General features: G+C 46.4%; 1 protein-coding gene across 3 annotated transcripts in view; it reads left to right on the forward strand.

The window, feature by feature from the left end:
- Nucleotides 1-27,964, forward strand: part of lrp4 (low density lipoprotein receptor-related protein 4) — a 258,361-nt gene that overhangs the window by 99,858 nt on the left and 130,539 nt on the right. For all 3 annotated transcript variants that reach the window (XM_078415462.1, XM_078415463.1, XM_078415465.1), the window contains exon 2: nt 10,909-11,061. In XM_078415462.1, coding sequence (XP_078271588.1) covers nt 10,909-11,061 — 153 coding nt within the window. The remainder of the gene's footprint in view (nt 1-10,908; nt 11,062-27,964) is intronic.

The raw sequence follows: 27,964 nt of genomic DNA on the forward strand, positions 1-27,964 counted from the left end.
TACGGGTAAAAGAAGAACAGTGGAATAGTTTAATAGGGGAATCAGGAACCACAATAATGTTGAGCAGGAAAATAGTTTCACTTGTGGAGATACAGTTTTGGATATTGTAACTTCAAAGGTTTCCAGAATTCCACTTTTAAATGTTTACGATCAGGCAAAGATGTCTGGAGCAGAAATGTCTATGTCTCTGGATCTGGGTGACCAAGGTAAGTTGTGTGTGCGTCATTGTTCTGGAGAGGTGGGTTGTGAGCTGGAGTGGACCTTCTGATGTGACCATTGTAGGAAGGACCAGTGAGAATGAAAGACCCTTCCCATTCACACGTCCACTCCTCCTCCTCCTCCTCCTCACACCTTGTCATTGTGCAAGAAGGAACCGCAGATGCTGGTTTAAACCGACGATCGACGCAAAAAGCTGGAGTAACTCAGCGGGACAGGCAGCATCTCTGGACAGAAGGAATGCGTGAGGTTTCGGGTCGAGACGGGTTGAGTCTGAAGAACGGTCACGACACGAAACGTCACCCATTCCTTCTCCCCGGAGAAGTTGCTTGTCCCGCTGAGTTACTCCAGGATTTTGTGTCCATCTTGTCATTGTACCCTGGGACACACAACTGTCCACAACTCCACAGAGAGGTGAATGTTGCAGCCAGTACAGTGATGAGTGAAGCACACAGGCGTTCATCTTGATCAAGGAGTAAGATATCGTTCGCCATTTACTGCACAGCATGGATGCACATTTATCACCAATTTAAAATGATTGGTAATGAAATGCCAGCTATAAATTATGTAAAGTGAACGAACCTGGTTTCAATTTAGATGTAAAAGCAGTGAAATGCCAGCATTGGTTTTGAAATCCCAGCTAATGTGGATGTGGAGGGTGGGCCCCATCTGCTTGTAACCCTGGTGTTGTTGCATGAGTCCGAGTGGGTATTAGCTTGGTACTTGACGGACCAAAGTACTGTGAGCAAATGTGAGCCCCATATCTGAGGAAGGATATTCTTGCTAGAGAGTTGTGAATCTGTGGAATTCTCTGCCTCAGAAGGCAGTGGAGGCCAATTCTCTGAATGCATTCAAGAGAGAGTTAGATAGAGCTCTTAAGGATAGCGGAGTCAGGGGGTATGGGGAGAAGGCAGGAACAGGGTACTGATTGAGAATGATCAGCCATGATCACATTGAATGGCGGTGCTGGCACGAAGGGCCGAATGGCCTCCTCCTGCGCCTATTGTCTATTGTCTATTGAAGGATGTGCTGGCTCTGGAGAGGGTCCAGAGGTTTATAAGAATGATCCCAGGAATCAGTCTGAAGAAGGGTCTCGACCCGAAACGCCACCCATTCCTTCTCTCCCGAGATGCTGCCTGACCCGCTGAGTTACTCCAGCATTTTGCGAATAAATACCTTCGATTTGTACCAGCATCTGCAGTTATTTTCTTATACCAGGAATGAGTGGGTTAGCATCTGATGAGCGCTTGACATCAATGGTCCTGTACTCGCTGGAGTTTAGAAGGATGAGGGGGGACCATACAGAATAATGAAAGACATAGATAGAGTGGAAAGGATGTTTCCACTAGTGGAAACTAAATCTAACTCTCTATTGAAAACATCACGTGAATCGGCCACCACTGCCTTCTGTGGCAGCGAATTCCACAGATTCACTACTCTCTGGGTAAAAAGGTTTTTTCTCATCTCAGTCCTAAGACCTACCCCTTATTCTTAAACTGTGACCCCTTGTTCTGGACTCCCCCCACACGGGGAACATTTTTCTTGCATCTACCCTGTCCAGTCCTTTAAGAATTTTATGTTTCTGTAAGATCCCCTCTCATCCGTCTAAATTCCAGTGAATACAAGCCCATTCTTTCATCATACGTCAGTCCTGCCATCCTGGTGAATTAACCTGGTGAACCTACGCTACACTCCCTCAATAGCAATAATGTCCTTCTTCAAATTTGGAGAACAAAATTGCACACAATACTCCAGGTGCGGTCTCGCCAGGGCCCTGCACAACTGCAGTAGGACCTCCTTGCTCCTAAACTCAAATCCTCTTGCAATGAAGGCCAACGTGCCATTAGTTTTCTTAACTGCCTGCTGTGGTGTACCTGCATGCTTACTTTCAGTGATTGACACACCCAGGTCTCGTTGCACCTCCCCTTTTCCTAATCTGACAACATTCAGATAACGTTCTGCCTTCCTGTTCTTGCCACCAAAATGGATAACCTCACATTTATCCACATGCATCCATACTGCATCTGCCATGTATCTGCCCACTCACCCAACCTGTTCAAGACACCCTGCAGCCTCATAGCAGCTGACTCTGCCACCCAGCTTTGTGTCATCCGCAAACTTGGAGTTGTCACATTTAATTCCCTCGTCTAAATCGTTAATATATATTGTAAATAACTGGGGTCCCAGCACCGAGCCTTGCGGCACCCCATTAGTCACTGCCTGCCATTCTGAAAAGGACCCGTTAATTCCGACTCTTTGCTTCCTGTCTGCCAACCAGTTCTCTATCCATGTCAATACCCTACCCCCAATACCATGTGCTCTAATTTTGCAGACTAATCTCTTGTGTGGGACCTTGTCAAAGGCTTTTTGATACACCACATCCACTGGTTCTCCCTTATCCATTCCACTTGTTACATCCTCAAAAAATTCCAGAAGATTAGTCAAGCATGATTTCCGCTTTATAAATCCAGGCTGACTTTGACTGCTTTCCAAATGCGCTGCTATTACATCTTTAATAATCGATTCAACCATCGTCCCCACTACCGATGTAAGCTAACTGGTCTATAATTCCCCGTTTTCTCTCTCCCTCCTTTCTTAAAAAGTGGGGTTACATTGGCAATCCTCCAGTCCACACGAACTGATCCAGAGTTGAGAGAACATTGGAAAATGATCACCAATTCATCCACGATTTCTAGGGCCACCTTCAGTCCCAACAATTTACCTATCACCATTCCCTGTGGATTCCCTTCAGTTCCTCCCTCCCATTAGATCCTCAGTCCCCTAGTATTTCTTGGAGATTGTTTGCGCGTCTTCCTAAGTGAAGACAGAACCCAAAGTACTTGTTTAACTGTTCTGCCATTTCTTTGTTTCCCATCTTTTAACTCTGAGGCTATCATCTCTGGTTCTAGACTCTTCCACGAGTGTAAACATCCTCTTCACATCCACTCTATCCAAGCCTTTCACTATTCGGTCAGTTTCAATGAGGTCCCCCCTCATCCAAGCCAGCTGCGGCTTGCCTGCAGTCCGTCTGTCTTTTGTGTTTTTTGTTGTTTTTGTATGAATTGTAGTTTTAATATGGTGTAGTGTTTGTATGTTATGTTTGGGGGGGGGGGGGGGGGTGGGAGGGAACGGGAACTGTAAAATTCTCTCTCCCGAACGGAGACGCGACCTTTGTTTCTGTGTCGTGTCTCCGTTCCCGTTGCGGCCTACCAGCGGCCATGCACCTGGGACCACCTGGGGCTCTGGTTCGCAGAGCCCGCGGCCCGGACTCACCACCTGCGGCGCTGGCCGCCTGCGGATGCTGCGGGAGCGGCTGCGATTCGTCTCCGGAGGCTCCGGCGCGGGCCGCCTGGACGTCGGAAGCCCGCAGGCCCCTGGATGGGGGCCGACATCGGGAGCTCCGGCAGCGGCAGAGGCAACGTGTTCGCCCGCCCCGAATCGCGGGGCTTGGGTCGGCCCGCCACGGACCTTTCACCATCCGGCGCGGCCTGAAATAGGCCGTTGACCTTTCACCGCCCAGCGGCGGCTTCAATATCGGGAGCCCCGACCGCCCCGACGTGGCAAATCCAACAGCCTGACCGCGGGAGAAGACGGCAGGGAAGAGAAAAAGACATTTTTGGCCTTCCATCACAGTGAGGAGGGACTGGAGGAGACTCACTGTGATGGATGTTTCTTTTTGTTTGGTGTTAGTTGTGATTGTATGTGTTATTGCATTTTTATTGATTATTCTTATTGGTCTTATTGTTTAACTGCGGGTAATGTTTCATTTCACTACACATTTATGTGTATGTGACAAATAAACGACTATTGACTATTGACTATTGTGCTTGTCTGCATTGTTCCAACTGCCAATCTCTCATTCCCTTTCTCAAATGATCCACACCCTGTTGTAAGCCTAGACAATTCTCCTCACGGTTCACTACGCCACCAATTTTATTTTTGTCATCTGCAAAATCATGCCTCCTACATTTTAGTTTAGTTTATAGATACAGTACGGAAACAGGCCCTTCGGCCCATCGAGTCCGCACCGACCAGCAATCCCCGCACACTAACACTATCCTACAAACACTAGGGAGAATTCACAATTTTACCGAAGCCAATTAACCTTCAAACCTGTACGTCTTTGGAGTGTGGGAGGAAACCGGAGAACCCGGAGTAAACCCACGCGGTCACGGGGAGAAAATACAAACTCCGTACAGACGGCACCCGCAGTCAGGATGGAATCTGGGGTCTCTGGCGCTGTAAGGCAGCAACTCTACCGCTGCGCCACTGTGCCGCACCTAATCGCTTCCAAATTATTAATACACACAATTTACACTGAAAGCTACATGTCTGAGGTTGCTTGTCAAACGCTTGTATTTTTCTCTCTGTCATTGGAGACAGACAGCTCAGACAGTCGTGGAGATGTGTTGGAGATGTGTTATATATCTAAAGTACATTTCCATGGTTAATCTGTTTTAGGGACAGTGGTACATTTAAAGTACAAGGCAGATTAGAATTCCTTGCACAGTCGCATCAGTGGATTGTATACACACGTTTACGATGCTAACTGCCCACCTGTCGTTCATGATCTATCTCTGCAATTAGTGGCTTGACAGACGGGCACCAGGGAATAACGATGCACTGTTGATAGGTGATGGGTTGAAAGCAGCCGACAATGTTGGAAACCGGTTATGGAACAGTGTGGCAGGCTGGGGGCATTTGTGAATCATTGTTGGAAAAATAAACACCAAGAGAAGTCACTGAGTGTGCCTCGCATAAACGGTCTCGACACCGCTCTCATCTGCTCTGGCATCGCAATGATTGAGGCTGTCACTCCTGCAGCATGTCACAACTGGCAAAGGTGGCAAACAGCATGGAAACAGACCCACACCGACCAACATGCCCCATCTACCCCAGTTCCACCTGTCCATGTGCCTGTGCAAATGTTTCTTAAACGTTGCGATAGTCTCTGCCTCAACTACCTCCTCCGGCAGCTCGTTCCATACACCCACCACCCTTTGTATAAGTTGCCCCCAATGTTGCTATTAAGACTTTCCCCCCTCACCTTAAACCGATGTCCTCTAGTTCTTGGTTCCCGGCTCTGGATAAAAGAACGAACAAACTCCGTACAGACAGCACCCGTAGTCAGGATCGAACCCGGGACTCCGGCGCGGCAAGCACTGTAAGGCAGCAACTCTACTGCTGCGCACCATCGTAAAGTCGAAATATCGTAAATCGAAGCATCGTAAGTCGAGGAGCATCTGTACAGTCTTTCCGCTGACTGGTTAGCACGCAACAAAAGTTTTCATTGTACCTCGGTACGCGTGACAATAAACTAAACTAACTAACTAACTAACTAACTAACTAACTAACTAACTAACTAACTAGGATCTGGAAACCCCTCCAACCTATTCCAGCTTTCATTGCAGGGGAATTGCCTTGGGCATTTCCTCCATGTTTTCCGTGTAGGAAAGAAAACCTCAGTAAAAGTGTGCTCTGGCTGTGTGAGTAACTATCTCAATGTTATTATAATCAGCGGTAGACCATAGATGATGGAAGCTGAAGCAATCCAGTGGTAGGTTTCTTAAGGTTGTCTTTACAGCTTCTTTGATGGAAATGTCGTGATGAGTTTAGTTTAGAGATTCAGCACAGAAACAGGCCCTTCGGCCCACCCAGTCTGTGCTGACCCGCATTTTTACATTTACACTAAGCCAATTTGCTTACATACCTGTACGTCTTACGAGTGTGGGAGGAAACCGAAGATCTCGGAGAAAACCCGTGCAGGTCACGGAGAGAACGTACAAACTCCGTACAGACAGCACCCGTAGTTGGGATTGAACCTGGAACTCCGGTGCTGCCCACTCGAGCTGCAGCACCAGCTCGTAACACACAGCTGTGACAGGGCAGTGGGGGAAAGGCATGCACACACATGTGCTCACACTCACACTCACTCACTCACTCACTCTCACTCGCACACACACTCACACACACTCACTCGCACACACACTCACACACACTCGCACACACACTCACTCGCACACACACTCACACACTCGCACACACTCTCACACTCACACACTCACTCGCACACACACTCACACGCTCACTCGCACACACACTCACTCTCACACACTCACTCGCACACACACACACTCTCACACTCACTCGCACACACACTCTCACACTCACTCATGCACACACACTCTCTCACACACACTCACACCTATCGTGGACAAATGATTTGCAATGTGTTTTTCCAGTTAGCCACGTTTGTTAACAGTTTGCCTGGTTTAGATTTCAGGCCCCAATTTTGAAATGAACTGAATCACTTTAAAACTCTTCTAAATTCTATCATTTTATAGTCACTCTGCCCTTAAGTCTATTTACAAGATTATCCACGATTGCAGAACATGTGATTTTAAAATAGCCATTTTCCTTTTTGATTCCACAACACACTGATGTCGAGCAGATCTCCAAACTCCATCCATCAGTTGCTGCTTCACGTACTACTGTTAATTTGTCTCATCCGGTGTACATGTAGATGAACGACCCCCATCGTCACTGCATTACTCCTGTTACACCCTCCTCACATTTCCTGCTATAAGCCATGCCCAATGTTAGAATGACCATTTGGTGACCTATAAATAACCCCGCCAATATCTGTGCCTCGCTGTTCCTTCTGACCCAGTCTGACCGGCTTCAATGATGTCTCTCACCCATGATGGAATGACAGAGTAGACGTGATGGGCCGAATGGCCTAATTCTGCTCCTATCACTTATGAACACACTAGTCTACTGATCCCGTCCCGTCCTACACTGCACTACACTACACTACACCACACTATACTACACTACACTACACTACACTACACTACACTACACTTCATTACACTGCACTACACTCACTACACTACACTGCACTGCATCACACTGCACTACACTGCACAGCAGTACACAGCACTGCACTGCACTACACTACACTACACTACACTACACTCACTGCACTACACTACACTACACTACACTGCACTACACTCACTACACTACACTGCACTACACTCACTACACTACACTACACTACACTGCACTACACTACACTACACTGCACCACACTCACTACACTACACTACACTACACTGCACTACACTACACTACACTACACTACACTACACTACACTACACTGCACTAACTCACTGCACTCACTACACTGCACTACACTACACTCACTACACTACACCACTACATTACATTACACAACACTACACCACACTACACTACACTGCTACACTACACTGCACTACACTACACTACACTACACCACACTACACCACACCACACGACACTCACTACACTACATTACACACTACACTACACTACACTATACTACGCTACACTACATTACACTGCACTACACTACACTACACTACACTACACTACACTGCATTGCACTACACTACACTAGCACTTATTCCAATCTCCCTTCCCTTTCCCAAATTTTAAATATCCTTCACTATTTAGCGGTCACTCTGATCGCCTTGTACACTTGTTTCTGAAACATCAACTATTTTACCCCTTTATTTTGATTTTTACCATCTACTGTGCGATCGCTGTCAATATTGAGACACAACATTTTTCATTTTTGCCGCTTTAATGTTTTTCTCACTTTGATCCTTTTGCTGTTGCCTTTCATGGGCTATTTATTCTTTATTCCTTTTCTAACTTTCGCATCCTGGTTTGCCTCTCTCCTTGAAGTTAGACACAAGTCTATCTGGAGTAACTCAGCGGGTCAGTCAGTGTCTTGGGCGTTTCTGATCGGCCTCTCTCCTCCCTGCGATGCCTCTCAGGAGCCATGAGTGAGACTCTTACACTTCACTTGGGGCACCCTGACTGTATTGTGTGGGAAGGAACTGCAGATGCTGGTTTAAACCGAAGATAGACACAAGTCTATGTTGGAGTAGCTCAGCGGGACAGGCAGCATCTCTGGAGAGAAGGACTGGGTCAATCTGAAGAATGGTCTCGACCTGAAACGTCACCCATTCCTTCTCTCCAGAGATGCTGCCTGACCTGCTGAGTTACTCCAGCTTTTAATGTCTATCTTCACTGTAATTTACCACCTGCCCAAGTACGATGTGACTAATGTCTCCAGTGTGTGGGATAGTGCTGGTGTAGAGGTGGGCTCCAGTCAGCCCGGACTCGGTGGGCTTGTCTAAAAGTGGTGCATGGGTCCTGGCTAAAGTTTCTCCTATTGGGTTGAGGCTGGCGATTTGAAGCAGGGGATATTTATGTCGGTGCGTGGTGAGCCAGCTTTTGTGTGATTTATACAAGATCCTTCAGCAGGAAGTTGTAATGAAAAATAGATGTTCTTTTGTCATGTTGACAACAGTCAAATGAAACGTGAGCATTAAAAAAAAGAAGCTTTTGCCAAGCCATCTGCCTCCCCTGACCATTTAGCTGTGATTCCAGTGAAGAATGTGGTGTGTCGCTGAAACATTGTCGGCATTACACCACTCGCGCAGCACTGCTGATTTAGTTACAGGAAAGGTAGAAGGTTACTGAGCTGCTATACTTTACAACACTTCCGTGATTTATATTTAATCGTGTTCTTAAATTATTCCTTGTCAAGCAAAGTGGTGGACCATTTACACAGCAGAGCTAAATGTCCATCTGTCTCAACGCTTACTAAATCTTTGGTAATCTTCATACCAGATGTGAACCAACTTTTACAAGGGCTCTCTGATTATCAAATTCCTTTCCAAAGCCAACTGTGCAACACTTCCAGTGATAGCCATGATATTTTACAGAAAATGGTATAAAACCCACATAATTTATCTCTTAGAAAGCATTTGTGGTAAATGCCCCACATCTCGATCGCTTACAACTTTGCTGGGACTGACCTAGATTAGTTTAGTTTAGTTTAGTTTAGTTTAGAGATACAGAGTGGAAACCGACCCTTTGGCCCACCGAATCCGCGCCGACCAGCGATCCCCGCACATTAACACTATCCTACACACACTAGGGACAATTTACATTGATATCAAGCCAATTAACCTACAAACCTGTACGTTTTTGGAGTGTGGGAGGAAACCGAAGATCGCGGAGAAAACCCGCGCGGGTCAAGGGGAGAACGTACAAACTCCGCACAGACAGCACCCATTAGTCAGGATCGAAGCCGAGTCTCTGGCGCTGCAAGCGCTGTAAGGCAGCAACTCTACCGCTGCGCCACCGAGCCACCCAAATAAATTGTCTCAAAGCTTCAGGAATTTGAGCCAATTGCAACAACATCTTAGGCACACACCTTGTCTTCATGCTTCTATTTTACAGCATGAGGTTTCAATATTTCAGTGCATAAAATTTAATGAAGAAATGCTTTCTGCCCCATAAAACCTTTAATGCATTGCTTACAATAACAGAGCTATTCATTCTTTACTTTGCTGAATATCACTTTATGTTAATAATGACTAAACTTCAAAATGATTTTGAATCCCCATAGAATTTAATATGATGAATATTCGGTAAAGGCAGTTTATTTTGAGGCAGAGACTGTTTCAAAGCACGACATTTCTGGTCAGTGTCGGGAGGAACTGCAGATGCTGGTTTAAGCTAAGAAAGACACAAAATGCTGAAGTAACAGCATATCAGGCAGCATCTCTGGAGAAAAGCTGAGACAATGTCCCAGCTAGACTAGTCCCACTTGCCTGCGCTTGGTCCATATCCCTCCAAACCTGTCCTATCCATGTACCTGTCTGTTTCTTGAACGATGGGGTACACCAGCCTCAACTACCTCCTCCTGGCAGCTCGTTCCATACACCCACCACCCTTTGTGTGGAACAAGCTGCCAGAGGAGGTAGTTGAGGCTGGGACTATATATCCCTCCAACCTATTACAGACCCATAGTCACACAGCATGGAAACAGGCCATTCGGCCCAACTTGCCCCTGCCGACAAAGATGCCCCATCTAAGCCAGTCCCATTTGCATTTAGTCCATATCCCTCTAAATCTTTCCTATCCATGTACCCGTCCAAGTGTCTTTTCAATGTTATGATAGCACCTGCCTCAACTACCTCCTCTGTCAGCTCGTTCCATTCACCCACCACCCTCTGTGTGAAAAAGTTGCCCCTCACGTCCCTATTAAATCTTGCCTCTCTCATCTATGTGTTCTGGTTCGAGAGGTTATGGGGAGAAGGCAGGAGAATGGGATTTAATTTTTTAAAAATATAAACAAATACTTTATTCAGAAAACAAACATACAGAGTAGTAACACGATCAGAGGCTGCCTCTATTGGCAGTTTACAAACAAACAAACATCAAAATAATATATCGTAGGAATAACGGAGTAGACTATTTTTTAAATGGGGAGAGAATCCAGAAATCAGAGGTGCAAAGGGACTTGGGCGTGCTGGAGCAGAAAAGATCATTCTACTCCTGTAACTTGTGGACATGTGAATTCAAAATCACCCTCCTGGCATACAGAATTTAAATGTCATTCAAATGTTTGCAATTTCCGTTGGAGGAATAAAGTCTTTCAAAAACAATTTTGTTCTTAATCAGCAAATATGCACCTGTTTTCTATGTTTCTATGTCTATGTCTAAACTGAACAGGATGGGACTGGGCAGATCCCAGTGCAAGGACAGCTCTTGGTGTTGGCTGTGGGGCTGATGAAGAGGTTGATCTTCGTGAGGACTGACGTGTGGTTTGTGTTTGTGTGCAGGTGTGACCGGGTCAGGAGGCAGCGAGTGTTCCTGCGGCCGGAACCACTTCACCTGTGCCGTGAGTGCCTTTGGCGAATGCACCTGCATCCCCGCACAGTGGCAGTGTGACGGAGACAACGACTGTGGGGATCACAGTGACGAAGATGGCTGCAGTAAGTAACGTCGCCGCCACTCAACGCCCAGCCATGTTCTCCATCCTGCAGCCATTGTGTTAGATTTGTTCATTGCATCAACATAAGGTCATGTGATAGGAGCAGAATTAGGCCATTCAGCCCACCGAGTCTATTCCGCCATTCAATCATGGCTGATCTATCTCTCCCTCTCAACCCCATTCTCCTGCCTTCTCCCCACAACCCCTGACACCTGCACTAATCAAGAATCTATCTTTGCCTTAAAAATATCCATTGACTTGGCCTCCACAGTCTTCTGTGGCAATGGGTTCCATACTGTGGTTGTCTTGATAATGTTGTTTTGTTTAGTTTAGCTTAGTTTAGAGATGCAGCGTGGAAACAGGCCCTTCAGCCCACCGAGTCCGTACTCATATCATATCATATCATATATATACAGCCGGAAACAGGCCTTTTCGGCCCTCCAAGTCCGTGCCGCCCAGCGATCCCCGTACATTAACACTATCCTACACCCACTAGGGACAATTTTTACATTTTACCCAGCCAATTAACCTACATACCTGTACGTCTTTGGAGTGTGGGAGGAAACCGAAGATCTCGGAGAAAACCCACGCAGGTCACGGGGAGAACGTACAAACTCCTTACAGTGCAGCACCCGTAGTCAGGATCGAACCTGAGTCTCCGGCGCTGCATTCGCTGTAAAGCAGCAACTCTACCGCTGCGCCACCGTGCCTGACCAGTGATCCCCGTACACAAGCACTATCCTACACACACTAGGGACAATTTACAATTTTATCGAAACCAATTTACCTACAAACCCGCATGTCTTTCGAGTGTGGGAGGAAACTGGAGCACCCGGAGAAAATCCACTCAGGTTACGGGGAGAAGGAACAAACTCCATGCAGACAACACCCGTAGTCAGGATCAAACCCGGGTCTCTGGCGCTGTGAGGCAGCAACTCTACCGCTGCACCACTGTGACACCTAGAGTGATACAGCGTGGAAACAGGCCCTTCAGCCCTACTTGCCCACACCGACCTCATCTTTTCTTTCATTTTACTTACTTATGATTTAATTTCATCCTTACAAAGATGCATGTCTGTGAATTCAGTGATAATAGATAGCTGAATAACACCACTGTGAGAACGTGTGAAATATGTCCATGTGAAAATCCATGTGACATTGGATTAAAGTTTTTGCACAAAATATTCAGGAACGTTTTAATGTTTTTAGATTCCAATTCTTTCATTGGTTCATTCCCAGTACATCAAGAAATCCACCAGCCACTGTTGTCTTTTGTGCCAAATCTCACGTTTGTTGCCGTGAGAGGGAAACTCTAGTAAATCCTCTGCCTCCGTGTTAGACACAAAGTTCTGGAGTAACTCAGCGTGACAGGCAGCATCTCTGGAGAAAAAGAATGGGTGAAGTTTCGGGTCGAGATCCTTCTTCAATCTCAGAGTCTGAAGAAGTCTGAAGAAGGGTCTCGACCCAAAACGTCACCCAGTCCTTCTCTCCAGAGATGCTGCCTGACCCGCTGAGTTACTCCAACATTTTGTGAAATGTCACCTATCCATGTTCTCCAGAGAGACTGCCTGACCCATTGAGTTACTCCAGCACACTGTGAAACGACCCCTATCCATGTTCTGCAGAGATGCTGCCTGACCCACTGAGTTACTCCAGCATTTTGTGTCTTCACTGCTGAAGAGCTATTTTAATGAACACAAGTCCCCCAGTCCTCCACATCACTACTCTTGTTAGCCGACCGCCAACTATCAACATTAAGGCTCAGTCTCGAACTGAAGCAGCACGAAGATTGCAATTTCAAATTTACCATTTAATTTCCGTTTTCAAGCATTGCTCGCCACGGGTGAATGCTAGCCAACTCTGTGAATTTAACCTGTTTGAAATTATTTACAATAGAGTCTTTATTCGCCCGTCAGAAAGAACAGGGTTCAAGATTGTTAGAGGCAAATAATCTCTGTTTTCTTTGGATCTCTTATTATGTTTTGATACTTGGGTGCAATTTTTGAGTTACCTGTGCAGAACTCTGAAAAATGTGAATACAAGTAGTCATTTCTCTGTGGCATTGCAGCATTTTGCTGTCGGTTTGAAACGTTATTGAGCCCGGGTGTGTATCAATGTGCAGCCTTGCTGTATTGTGCACTGGCAACCCATTAGTGAGTTAGAAGGCACTTCTCGATCCAAGGCAGATTCTAACATGGTGATAAATAATGGAACTATTTAAGCTGACCTAATTCCAAGTTGTGCTGATAAATCCTGACAGTTATTCATTCCCTGCCTTCCCGGGGAATTAAATTGAAATGGTTGATAATTTTATGGTCCTCAGTGGGTCCATCATGCTTCTGAATTATTCATGCAGTTGAGAACAGTATAAAGAAGGTGGTTTCATTTAATTAAAACAAATGGTCTCGGAACACAACAGGCTACAAAATGGATTGCATAGTCACTTTTTTCCTATGTAAATCCAATAAAAATTGAATTAACTTAGAGTCGGTAGCTCCAGCGATCAATTTGAAGTTAGATGGTGTTCATTCGAAACTGGACGGGGCAAATGTGGGCGGCACGGTGGCGCAGCAGGTAAAGCTGCTGCCTCACAGCGCCAGTGACCCAGGTTCGATCCGGACCTCAGCCGCTGTCTGCATGGAGTTTGCTTGTTCTCCCTGTGACCACCTGAATTTCCTCCGGGTTCTCCGGTTTCCTCCCACATCCCAAAGACGTGCGGGTTTGTAGGTTAATTGGTCCTCTGTAAATTTCCCCTGCGTGTACGGAGCGCATGGGAAAGTGGGATAACATGGAACTAGTGTGAAGCAAAGTGCCAACACTACTGGGTACTATACTGGGAACATAGAAACATAGAAAATAGGTGCAGGAGTAGGCCATTCGGTCCTTCGAGCCAGCATCGCCATTCAATATGATCATGGCTGATCATCCAGAATCACGTTCCTGCTTTCTCCCCATATCCCTTGATTTCGTTAGCCCTAGGAGCTAAATCTAACTCTCTCTTGAAAACATCCAGTGAATTGGCCTCCACTGCCTGCTGTGGCAGAGAATTCCAAAGATTCACAACTCTCTGGTTTTTCCTCATCTCAGTCCTAAATGGCCTACCCCTTATTTTTTAAACTGTGACCCCTGGTTCTGGACTCCCCCAACATTGGGAACATTTTTCCTGCATCTATGATGTCCAATCCCTCAAGAATTTTATATGCTTCTACAAGATCCCCTCTTATCCGTCTAAATTCACTAATAGACATTAGACAATAGGTGCAGGAGTAGGCTATTCGGCCCTTCAAGCCAGCACCGCCATTCAATGTGATCATGGCTGATCATTCACAATCAGTACCCCGTTCATGCCTTCTCCCCTGACTCCGCTATCTTTAAGAGCTCTATCTGGCTGTCTCTTGAAATCTACTGTGTACAACAATATTGGATGCAACACTGAATGAACAGACACACGAAGAATGTATGGTTTCTATGGCTTTTCTTTTGTATGTATCTTCTATTCTGAAGAATGAGAGGGGACCTCATTGAAACATACAGAATATATATATCTCTATTCATAATAGAAGATACATACAAACTTTTGATTGTTTGAAAATGTCCTTTTCCTCCAATGAGGCTGCTTGACCCGTTGAGTTTCAGAAGTTTGTTGGTCTTGTTCCATTTTGCAGCATCAGCATCTCTTGTGTCTCCATCCCATTTCCCTTCTCTCTGCTTTGCCCAAGAGATGCGTGAGCTGATGGTAAATTACTGAGACACAGTGGGAAGTATCTGGAGAGAAACAGGATCAATGCTCCCATGCAGTGGGTGGTAATGACCTGTCCTGAGTGCTCAACCATGAACGCTTGTTCAAATCTCTCTCCCTCTGCCCTGCACCTTATGTGGCATAATGCACCTTGGTGTTGATGCTCTTTCAGTTCCATGCACTATTGAGTTGTTCAGTATTTTTCTCGTGAGTTGGAAGGGGAGATGTTTTGACGTGTATTTTTGTAGAAGTAAATCAACTTGAGTTCTGTAGTTTGTCGTGCATAGTCAACAGGCACGAGACCACTGATGGGTAATTTTTTTAATCATAATCTGAGTAGGTACAAAATTTATTTGTATGTGCTCATAAACTAGTATCTCAAGGTCTCAATGTGAGGAGATCCATGTTCTCCAGAGATGCTGCCTGACCCGCTGAGTTACTCCAGCACTCTGTGAAACATCACCTATCCATGTTCTCCAGAGATGCTGCCTGACCCGATGAGTTACTCCAGCACACTGTGAAACGTCACCTATCCATGTTCTCCAGAGATGCTGCTTGACCCGCTGAGTTACTCCAGCACTCTGTGAAACGTCACCTATCCATGTTCTCCAGAGATGCTGCCTGACCCGCTGAGTTACTCCAGCACTCTGTGAAACGTCACCTATCCATGTTCTCCAGAGATGCTGCCTGACCCGCTGAGTTACTCCAGCACTCTGTGTCTTCTCTCAGATACACCACACTACAGACGGCTGTGGAGGTCGTCATTGGGTATTTTTAAAGTGGAGGTTGGCAGGTTCTTGATTGGTAAATGTGTCAGGGGTTGTGGGGAGAAGGCAGGAGAATGGGGTTGAGAGGGAGAGATAGATCAGTCATAATTGAATGGCGGAGTAGACGCGATGGGCCGAATTCTGCTCCTAAGACTTATGAACTTGTACATGGATACAATCAATTAAAAACTCCAGTGCAGTCGACATTAGACTTTAGAGATACAGTGCGTAAAAAGGCCCTTCGGCCCACTGATTCCCTGCTGACCAACGATCCCCGTACACTAGCACTGTCCTACACACGAGGGACAATTTACAATTTTTACCGAAGCCATTTAACCTCTAAACCTGCAGAAGGAGATACAAAGGGGAAGGTTGTGAGTGTGTTTACAACTGGCCTAGCACTGCTATTGAGCACAGTACACTGCACTGACTGAAGCCTGCCCTCACACACACCTATTTATGCCGTTGAACAAAAAATGATTTTAGTTTTAATGGTTCCGTGGGGTTTAGGCCTGTGGCATGAGGTGACGATTGGCTCAGTTGACCATCACTACACAGGTGCTTCTGTCTGTGAGCGTGTGCCCTGATTCAGGGAGGGCACGCCAGGCTTTGACAGTGAAGGTCGGTCACTTCAGCTTTGCCCTAGGGATCTCAACTCAGGGATCAGACTGACATCTCGTAACAGGCTTGCTCACATGTTGCCTTCCTGCACAAGACAGGCTCTTTACTGGTTTTTAAACGTTGCCCTGTCTTGCCCCAACACCGTGAACGGCTCACAAAGGTCAGGGTTGTCACCTGCCAGGCTCAGGGGTATTGTCAGATGCCCCGCTGTATCTCCCGACTGAAGCTGACAGTGTTGGCCTTAAAAAATATATACAAAGCACAAACGCTTCCATCGTTGTCCGTTCCACGCTTGCAGCGTCTGACAGTCATCATTAGCCGCCCGGCAGCACTGCCTTCAGTGAGAGCAACACGTCTAGACGATCGACACAAAATGCCGGAGTAACTCAGCAGGACTGGCAGCATCCCTGGAGAGAAGGAATGGGTGACGTTTTGTGTCGAGACCCTTCTTCAGACGATCCCAGGAATGAGTAGGTTAACATTTGATGAGCGTTTGTCGGCACTGGGCCTGTACTCGCTAGAGTTCTGAAGAATGAGAGGGGACCTCATTGAAACATACAGAATAGTGAAAGGCTTGGATAGAGTGGATGTGGAGAGGATGTTTCCACTAGTGGGAGAGTCTACGATGAGAGGTCATAGCTTCAGAATTAAAGGACGTTCTTTCAGGAAGGAGATGAGGAGAAATTTCTTTAGTCAGTGGGTGGTGAGTCTGTGGAATTCTTTGCCATAGAGGGCTGTGGAGGCCAAGTCAGAGGATATATTTAAGGCAGAGATAGATAGATTTTTGATCAGTTCAGGTGTCAGAGGTTATGGGCAGAATGCAGGAGAATGGGATTAGGAGGGAGAGATAGAACAGCAATGATTTAATGGTGGAATAGACTTAATGGGCCAAATGGCCTAATTATACTATTATCACATGACATGATCTAAACAGAGTCATCGTGTCACAAAGCACAGAAACGGGCCCTTCGGCCCAGCCCATCCATGCCAACAATGATGTCCCATCTGTCCCGCTGAGTTACTCCAGTATTTAGTGTCTATCTTTGGTTTAAACCAGCATCTGCAGTTCCTCCCTACACATTCTATGACACTGAAAAAAAAGACTGGACAGAAAATAAGACATTTGTGCAAAACACAATTAGTAAACAAGTCCATGGATCAACGAGACATGACGATGGTTCTCATTATTTTATAAATTGCCGTCCATTATAAAATAGACCAGCCAGAAGGCGCAAAGTCGGCAAACCTGTTTCCATTCAATAACTGCTCTTGTTTCAGCTGAGTGCAATTTTCTCTAAGAGTTGTTTCTGGGACAGGCGCAGTCTGCAAATATTTATATCTTCAAGCAGCCACGTTCAGTGTGGTTACAGGGGGTGAGAGTAGACTTGCACGCTGTGCTCACAGTGTCACTGTGTCAACATCTACACACCATGTCATCAGGCTCTGAAGCTGCCCTTGCTCAACACCTGCTTAAAATCAATTCCATGACAGGGCAGCACGGTGGCGCAGCGGTAGAGTTGCTGCCTCACAGCGCCAGAGACCCGGGTTCGATCCTGACTACGGCTGCTGTCTGTACGGCGTTTGTACGTTCTCCCCGTGACCCGCGTGGGTTTTCTCCGGGTGCTCCGGTCTTCTCCCACACGCTAAAGACGAACAGGTTTTTGGGTTAATTGGCTTCGGTAAAATTGTTAAAAAAAATTATCTAGTTTGTGTAGGATAGCGTTAGTGTGCGGGGTGATCACTGGACTTGATGGGCCATTTTCACACCTTACACTTCCTTATCTCTGTGTCTCCCCCTCCTCTGACTCTCAGTCTGAAAAAGGGTCTCGACCTGAAACATCACCTATTCCTTCTATCCATAGATGCTGCCTGATCCACTGAGTTACTCCAGCATTTTGTTTCTATCTTAGCTTTTCACCGTACATGTGACAATAAACTAAACTAAACTATGACTTTAAACCCTCTTGCCACTTGTGTAGCCCCCCTGGGTGATATCCCTCCCCTTGTTTGAGGGGTGTCTCCACCGGACTCTGCCTCCAATGTCTAGCAGTGGAAGGACCCTAGACTGTGGCCCTCCCCCACAGAGCCTTGGCGTTGGCTGCACCAAGCTTCAGTGCATCCCTCAGCAAGTACTCCTGCAGTCTGGAGCGGGCCGGTCGGCAACATTCCCCGACGGACAGCTCGCTCTGCTGGGAGGTCAAGAAGGTTCAAGGCCAACCAATGAGCTTCTTTCAACGAGCTGATGACCTTCCAGCAGCACTCGATGTCCGTCTCCGAATGTGTCCCTGGGAACGGTCCGTTCTAGTTCTGGTTCTGGTTGTTTACTGCACAAACGCCTCATAAGTGGTTACCTCGCGCAAGTCGCAGTGAGTAGTGTAGTGATTCAATTTTGAAGCGGGGCCTTTTTGACCAAGTTGAGGAGATCTAGTTGCTCAATCCCCTTTTTAAATGACTTAATATTGGGAGCGGCACGTGTGTTGGGTGGTAACATATTCCATTCCCTCATCGTCCTTGGGTAAAGGGAATATTGGTAACAAGGTTTATTGAAATTTAGCGAGTGGATGTCTTGTTTCATGGCAGTTGTTGCTCTGGGATGACGGACGTTACGATGGCGTGATTTTGTGAGTCTCCTTGTAAATTGCAATAAGTCTTCGCCTGATTCTGCAGAGCTCGGGGGTATCCCATCCGAGAAGTCAGCATACTATCCACGCTTGATTTGCGCTTGTAGTCATCACATACAAAACGGCCTGCTGGGCGTTGTACTTTCTCCAGGGTGATCTTGTTGTTGTTGAGAGGATCCCAGACAGCTCCACAATACTCCAACTTGGGCCTGACCAGGGACTTGTAGGCGTTCTCTTTGACGGATGCACTACATGCGTGAACATTTCTTTTAAGAAGGCCGAGAGTTCTATTTGCTTTGTTAGACACTTGACTAATATGCGTCGCCCAACTTAAATCTTTGCTTAATTTGACTCCTAGATATGGGTGATGGTCGACAGCAAGCAATGTATGGCTACCCATGTTGTATTCCAATAAATGATTCTGTAAATCACGAGTCCATTATCTTCTGGTTCTTCATTCCCCTGCTCTCAGTAAAAGACTGCATTCACCCTATCTTTACAAAAGCTATTGAAACACCAAATGGCCTTCACACTTAAGGCAGTAAGCTACATGCAACACCCATGTGTTTCATTCAACAAGGACTCCAAAGACGTACAGGTATGTAGGTAAATTGGCTGCGTAAAATGTAAAAAATTGTCCCTAGTGTGTAGGATAGTGTTAATAGTGTTAGTGTGCGGGGATCGCTGGGCGGCGCGGACTTGGTGGGCCGAAAAGGCCTGTTTCCGCGCTGTATATATATGATATGTTGAAAGGCTGGAGCGATTGGGCTTGTATACACTGGAATTTAGAAGGATGAGGGGGGATCTTATTGAAACATATAAGATAATTAGGGGATTGGACACATTAGAGGCAGGAAACATGTTCCCAATGTTGGGGGAGTCCAGAACAAGGGGCCACAGTTTAAGAATAAGGGGTAGGCCATTTAGAACGGAGATGAGGAAGAACTTTTTCAGTCAGAGAGTGGTGAAGGTGTGGAATTCTCTGCCTCAGAAGGCAGTGGAGAGGCCAGTTCGTTGGATGCTTTCAACAGAGAGCTGGATAGAGCTCTTAAGGATAGCGGAGTGAGGGGGTATGGGGAGAAGGCAGGAACGGGGTACTGATTGAGAGTGATCAGCCATGATCGCATTGAATGGCGGTGCTGGCTCGAAGGGCTGAATGGCCTACTCCTGCACCTATTGTCTATTGTCTATTGTCTATTGATATGATATGATATGACTCTTGATTTTGTTTCTTTGCTCCATTCTTCGCGATCAGACATCAAACAAGAGAGCGGAAAGGAATTATCCATGAATTTCAGTGTTGAAATCTCTATACAGCGGATTCACGCACAAACTGAAAGGACTGAGGGACAAAAGGGACTTGCAGAAGCTAGGATATCTTGTCTCCCCCATTGTGCAACCCTTCTTAAACAGACTTCCTTTCCACCACGGTGTTGCCTGGACAAATGGATGCCAGTGGTTAATGAGAGAGTCTCAGATAGACTTCCTCTCTTGTGTCCTTGGGCAGTGGATGTGTGGCGTTGCCTCTGGACTATGGAACAGATTCTCGTTGCTCGCTGTAATCCCCGTGGTGCTGGAGTGGAGGGGGTTTGGGCGTTGACTCTGTCGATGGGTCTTTTGACAGTCAGCCAGCCAGTCAGTCAGCGAACAGCCTGTTGCCATGAACGTTTAGATCAATGATGGAAGTGAAGGTAGGTAGACACAAGATGCTGGAGTAACTCAGCGGGTCAGGCAGCATCTCTGGAGAGAAGGAATGGGTGGCGTTTCGGGTCGAGACCCTACTTTGAAGAAGTTCTCCCTCACATCTTGCCACTGCACTGCGAATTCTCCTCAAGGTACATCTACTTTGAAGAAGTTCTCCTCCCATTTGCAGTTTTCTTTCCTACACATGGAGGTGAAGTTTCTGCCCACAGATTCTTGAGCAGTGGCAACATTGAACAACGCCTGTGCACTCTCGTTGGGTATCTGTAGACAACGCACTCTCCATAAACCCAACTATGGTGACCAGTTTGTGCAATTCATTTTTGTTCTCGAAATTACATAAATCGCGTCAATGTCAGAGAATTCTCTCATGGAGGACGGCACGGCGGCGCAGCGGTAGAGTCGCTGCCTCACAGCGCCAGAGACCCGGGTTCCATCCCGACCACGGGTGCTGTCTGTGCGGAGTTTGTACGTTCTCCCTGTGACCGTGTGGCTTTCCTCCGGTTTCCTCCCACGCTCAAGTTGTGCGGGGTTGTAGATTAATTGGCTTCGGTACAATTGTAAATTGCCCTTAGTGTGTGTAGGATAGTGCTAGTGTACGGGCTGATCGCTGGCCGGCGCGGACACGGTGCGCCGAAGCGCAAGTTTCGGCGCTGTATCTCTAAATGGTAAAACGTTGGGGATTTTGTTTTCTGAACCTCGTTCTGCGTTGGCCAGTTGCTTTAGAAAGTTCTGCTTTGTGAGATGGGACGGCTGGGGAATTTGTTTCGGTTCCACTGAGTGATTCATGTTGTTCAACATCAGCACGGTAACAAAACTGAAAACGGCCTCTGTTTTCTCTGCGGAGGAATTCATGGGCTGGATTGGAGCTTGGTACAAGAACACAAAACTAAACAACATCCTGGGGAAGGTCCACACTGTTTTTCATGGACTTTAGTGCAGCCTCTGGTCATGGGGGAGAAACAGCCGAGAGAGTGAACCTGGAATTTGTCTGGACTGCTTGTTCCTGCTCCTGATCGCATTATGATTAGATGAGAGATAACGTGAATGAGAGAGAGAGAGGGAGGGGGGGGAGGGGGGAAGGAAAGGGCAAGAGAGAGAAAGAGGGAGGGAGGGGGAGAGAGAAAGTGGGAGAGAAAAAGAGGGGGGGGGAGAGAAAGACAGGGGAGAGAGAGAAAGGGGGAGAGAGGGAGCGTGAGAGAAAGAGAGGGTCATTTTATATTAAAAACATCCTATTTAATGTTTAGGAAGGAACTGCAGATGCTGGTTTAAACTGAATATAGACACAAAATGCTGGAATAACTCAACGGGACAGGCAGCATCTCTCAAGAGAAGGAATGGGTGATGTTTCAGGTCGAGACCCTTCTCAGTTCGAAACATCACCCATTCCTTCTCTCCAGAGATGCTGCCTGTCCCGCTGAGTTACTCCAGTATTTTGTGTCTAATCTATTTAATGTTTCCGTGACTAATATGTTGGACAACATTGTTAGGCATGGGGATCAGTATTCTCTCTATCAGGCTATATTCTTGCTATATACAATGCTACAATACACACCACACTATATCACACTATATTCTCTGTAGCGCTTTCTCCATCGCTGCTCCCACCCTATGGAACTCACTACCCCAAACCGTCAGAGACTCCTCCACACTCACCACATTCAAAACATCACTGAAGTCTCACCTGTTCAGCACTGCCTTCAACCACTGAAGGTCACCTCACCTTCTGTCTCCTTTCTCTGTTCGTTTACTTATTTATCTATTTATTCACTTCCCTATGTTCTCTAAATCCCTGTAAAGCGTCTTTGAGTATATGAAAAGCGCTATATAAATGTAATGCATTATTATTATTATTATTATTCTTGCGAAAGACAATACACATCACACTATATCACACTATATTCTCTGTAGCGCTGTATTCTTGTGATATACAATACACATCACAGTATATCACACCATATTCTCCATAGCGCTGTATTCTTGTGATATACAATACACATCACACTCCATTCTCTCGCCCATGTTACACCCTATCATGCTTCCTCTGATGATGCTACAAAAATAAACCAGAGGCCATTGTTAGCAAGGATCTTTTATTTCAACGTGACTGAACAGTCACATTGTCCTTCCCCTGCTATTGTTGGAAATAATTGGCCCCTGGTTTGCAGGTAAGTGGATCAAGGATAGACACAGAGTGCTGGAGTAACCCAGCGGGACAGGCAGCATCTCTGGAGAGAAGGAATGGGGCGGTGACAGAGCCGACTTTGAAGTGGTTTCCTTGTTGTTGTGGGTGGAATGTGTGTTGGGCAGATGATGACAAGGTGGGTCCAAGCTTGTCCCGGCACATAGCTCATTGTCCTGGAGGGAGGGAGGAGCTGATTGCTCAGTTGCCTTGTTCAGAACAACACGTCTGACCTAACCTGCTCCCAGGATTTTTGTCGGATCCATTTCTTGTCTATTCGCGTTGATCAAGTGCCAGAATTACTTGGAGTTGATCCAATCATGCAGTGTTCTGCTAATCTTAGATAAAGTGCACTATCATCCCAGGGCACTTTTTAATCGCTGGTAAAATCTTTAAATATATACTGCTGTGGTTGTTTTCACCAGATGAAAAAAAAATAAGGAGGTTTCTTAATCTAGGCAATGTTTAAAAAAAAGTGCTTACAAGTTGTTTGCATTTCTCACATCTGTTTTTCAAAGACATTGCTTTGTTTTTCTACATTCATAGTTCATTTTTTCTTTCAATCAGAAGCTGAAGTAAGTCTCTGAAAATCTCTGACCAAGGGTCCACAGATACCGTCTGACCCACTGAGTATCTTTTTAGAGATGCAGCGCGTAAACAGGCCCCTTCAGCCCACCGAGTCCGCGCCGACCGGCAATCACCACGTACACTACCATTATCCTACACACTAGGGGAAATTCTACCATTTTTAGCGAAGCCAATTAACCGACACGCCTGTACGCCTTTGGAGTGTCGGAGGAAACTGGAGCCCCCGGAGAAAACCCTCGCGGTCACGGGGAGAATGTACAAACTCCGTACCGACAGCACGCGCAGTCAGGATTGATCCCAGTTCTCTGGCGCCGTGAGGCAGCAACTCAACCGCACTTTGTGTTTTGCTCAATTCCAAGATTTGCTCAGTCCCCTCTCTCTCTCTCTCTCTCTCTCTCTCTCTCTCTCTCTCTCTCTCTCTCTCTCTCTCTCTCTCTCTCTCTCTCTCTCTCTCTCTCTCTCTCTCTCTCTCTCTCTCTCTCTCTCTCTCTCTCTCTCTCTCTCTCTCTCTCTCTCTCTCTCTCTCTCTCTCTCTCTCTCTCTCTCTCTCTCTCTCTCTCTCTCTCCCTCCCTCCCCTTCTCTCTCTCTCTCTCTCTCTCTCTCTCTCTCTCTCTCTCTCTCTCTCTCTCTCTCTCTCTCTCTCTCTCTCTCCCCCTCTTTCCCCCCCCTCCCTCCCTCCCTCCCTCCCCCCTGAATTCCTCATCTCAGAGAACATTCCGTGGTAGGCTAGAGGTGAAACAGATGCATCACCAACCACTTGCATGTCCCCAGCGCCAGAGAAGGCATTTGGGCGACAAGCTTCACCCAGAGTTATGGAAAGTTTTGAAGAAGTGCCAACATATCATTTAAAGCAAGATATGTTTTAAACAAACGGCCTGCTTGTAATCTGGCACTGTTCTCCCAATAATCTATATCATTTGTTTAGGAATTTAGGAATCATGAAAGGTTGAGCCCAGATATTTGGAAGCCAATGATGGCCCTTTCAAAAACAACACGCCACTGAAATGATTATTGCTTTAGAGCTCCCGATTCCTGGGGTCCCACCACAGCGCCTCGATCTTGTGAGAAGGAGAGGGCTTAGCTTTAAGGTGAGAGGGCCAAGGTTTAAAGGACATGTGCAGTACACAGTTCACAGTTTAGTTTCGTGTCACGTGTACCGAGGTACAGTAAAAAGCTTTTGTTGCGGGCTATCCAGTCAGCAGAAAGACAATACATGGTCACAATCGAACCATTTACAGTGTATAGATACATGATAAGGGAATAACGTTTAGTGAAAGGTAAAGCCAGCAAAGTCCTATCAAGGATAGTCCGAGGGTCATCAAAGAGGTAGATAGTAGTTCAGCACTGCTCTCTGGTTGTGTGTGGGTAGGATGATTCATTTGCCTGATAATAGCTGGGAAGAAGCTGTCCCTGAATCTAGAGGTGTGCGTTTTCACACTTTGGAGCCTTTCACCCGATGGGAGAGGGGAGAAGAGGGAGTGGCCAGGGTGAGACTGGTCCTTGATTATGCTGCTGGCCTTGCCGAGGCGGCGTGAGTTGTAAATTGAGTCAATAGAAGGAGGTCGGTCTGTGTGATGGTCTGGGCTGCGTCCACAATTCGCTGCAATTTTGTTGTGGTTTTGGGTGGAGCTGTTCCCAAACCAGGCTGTGAAGCATCCTGATAAAATGCTTTCTATGGTGCATCTGTGGAAGTTGGAGAGAGTCGTAGGAGACATGCTGAACTTCCTAAGCCATCTAAGGAAGTCGAGGTGTTGCTGTGCAGGGGACGTTTTTATACATAGAGTGTGTGAGTGCGTGGAATGTGCTGCTGGGTGGAGGCAGATGCGATAGTGGTGTTTAAGAGGCTTATGGACAGGCACATGGATATGCAGGGAATAGAGGGATACGGATGACGTGCAGGCAGAGGAGATCAGTTTAGCTCGGAATCATGTTTGGCAGAGGCATTGTGGGCTGAAGGGCCTTTTGTGTACTGTGCTGCTCCATGTTGAAAGAATGAGTTGATGGAGCATCCCACTGGTTGTGCCGATCTATGTAGCTGTGGTCGTTCATCCAACCATGAGGTAAACGGCCCATGTTGACCAGATGGGCATGGCCAGATTTGCTGCCCAGCACCTCCACGTTTCAGGTCGAGACCCTTCACCAGACTGAGAGTCAGGGGAGAGAGAGAGACAGAGAGACGGAGAGTGGTGAATCCGTGGAACTTATTGCCACAGAAGGCTGTGGAGGCCAAGTCAGTGGATATTTTTAAGGCAGAGATAGATTCTGGAATTTAGAAGGATGAGAGGAGATCTTATCGAAACGTATAAGATTATTAAGGGGTTGGACACGTTAGAGGCGGGAAACATGTTCCCAATGTTGGGGGAGTCCAGAACAAGGGGCCACAGTTTAAGAATAAGGGGTAGGCCATTTAGAACGGAGATGAGGAAAAGCTTTTTCAGTCAGAGAGTTGTGAATCTGTGGAATTCTCTGCCTCAGAAGGCAGTGGAGGCCAATTCTCTGAATGCATTCAAGAGAGAGCTGGATAGAGCTCTTAAGGATAGCGGGAGTCAGGGGGTATGGGGAGAAGGCAGGAACGGGGTACTGATTGAGAATGATCAGCCATGATCACATTGAATGGCGGTGCTGGCTCGAAGGGCCGAATGGCCTCCTCCTGCACCTATTGTCTATTGTCTATTCTTGATTAGTACGGGTGTCAGGGGTTAAGAATGAATGAATAAGTTTATTAGCCAAGTATGTACACATACAAGGAACATACAAGGAGTTGGGTCGAAGTTGCTGTGCTGTGTGACTCTAAATCTCGAGGACTTCACATTTAGTGTTCCACTCTACTGGGAAGCTTCAGGTCAGATGTGAATGAACACAAAATGTCTAAACGCCTCTGCACAACCCTTCCCTATAATAAACTGGATACCAGAAAGAGACGGATTTCTCCACAAAGTATCTTTGTCTTGAGATATCAAGACATGTTGCCATGGTCTTTGAGATACTACCCATTTTGAGGGTTAGATTTTATGAATTTTAACATTGGATTTGTATGTTAGAAGTGATTTTCCTCGTCAGTGTGAGGCGAGGAGTTGTTTATAACGAGGATTGTGTTCTCCTTCTGGGCATTACACAAACTGTGTGAGACTTTGAAACCTTTCTGATCTTTCAAAGACCTGCCACTGCTGGATCGTTATTAATTCAGAGGTGCTTTTGTTCTGTGTACTTAATAGGTTGGCAAGGAATCTTGGGTTATGATTTATTGGTCAAATCTATTTTTTGTTTTTTGCCTGCTCAGATGTAAGAATGAAATTTATGAGACCGTTGCCCTGATCGAGTGGATTTCTATGAAAATCAATAAGTTAATTGTGTGCTGCATTAAACTCTTGCTTGGGCAAACTGAGTTGAAATAATACGATGACTGGAATCTCAGAGCTTCCGTCCCACGACAGACTAGACACCTGGTTGTTGTCAGATCGACACCAGGAGGAATACATCACAATGCCAAATATCACACGTTCCTTCTCTCCACAGGTGCTGCCTGACCCACTGAGTTACTCCAGCACTCTGTGAAACATCACCTATCCATGGTCTCCTCAGATGCTGCCTGACTTGCTGAGTTACTCCAGCACTCTGTGAAACGTCACCTATCCATGGTCTCCTCAGATGCTGCCTGACCCGTTGAGTTACTCCAGCACTCTATGAAACATCACCTATCCATGTTCTCCAAATATGTTACCTGACCCGCTGAGTTCCTCCAGCACAAGTTCACAAGTTATAGGAGTAGAATTATGCCATTCGGCCCATCGAGTCTACTCTACGATTCAATCATGGCTGATCTCTGCCTCCTAATCCCATTTCCATGCCTTCTCCCCATAACATTTGACACCCGTCCTAATCAAGAATTTGTCTATTTCTGCCTTCCAAATATCCACTGATTTGGCCTCCATAGCCCTCGGTGGCAATGAGTTCCACAGATTAACTACCCTCTGACTAAAAAAGTTCTTCCTCACCTCCTTTCTAAAAGAGCACACTTTAATTCTGAGGCTGTGACCTCTGGTCTTAGACTCTCCCACCAGTGGAAACATCCTTTCCACATCCACTCTATCTATGCCTTTCTGGAATTTAGAAGGATGAGAGGAGATCTTATCGAAACGTATAAGATTATTAAGGGGTTGGACACGTTAGAGGCGGGAAACATGTTCCCAATGTTGGGGGAGTCCAGAACAAGGGGCCACAGTTTAAGAATAAGGGGTAGGCCATTTAGAACGGAGATGAGGAAAAGCTTTTTCAGTCAGAGAGTTGTGAATCTGTGGAATTCTCTGCCTCAGAAGGCAGTGGAGGCCAATTCTCTGAATGCATTCAAGAGAGAGCTGGATAGAGCTCTTAAGGATAGCGGGAGTCAGGGGGTATGGGGAGAAGGCAGGAACGGGGTACTGATTGAGAATGATCAGCCATGATCACATTGAATGGCGGTGCTGGCTCGAAGGGCCGAATGGCCTCCTCCTGCACCTATTGTCTATTGTCTATTCTTGATTAGTACGGGTGTCAGGGGTTAAGAATGAATGAATAAGTTTATTAGCCAAGTATGTACACATACAAGGAACATACAAGGAGTTGGGTCGAAGTTGCTGTGCTGTGTGACTCTAAATCTCGAGGACTTCACATTTAGTGTTCCACTCTACTGGGAAGCTTCAGGTCA

The sequence above is a fragment of the Rhinoraja longicauda genome, chromosome 18 (genome assembly GCF_053455715.1).
Source record: "Rhinoraja longicauda isolate Sanriku21f chromosome 18, sRhiLon1.1, whole genome shotgun sequence".
Lineage (NCBI taxonomy): Eukaryota > Metazoa > Chordata > Chondrichthyes > Rajiformes > Arhynchobatidae > Rhinoraja > Rhinoraja longicauda.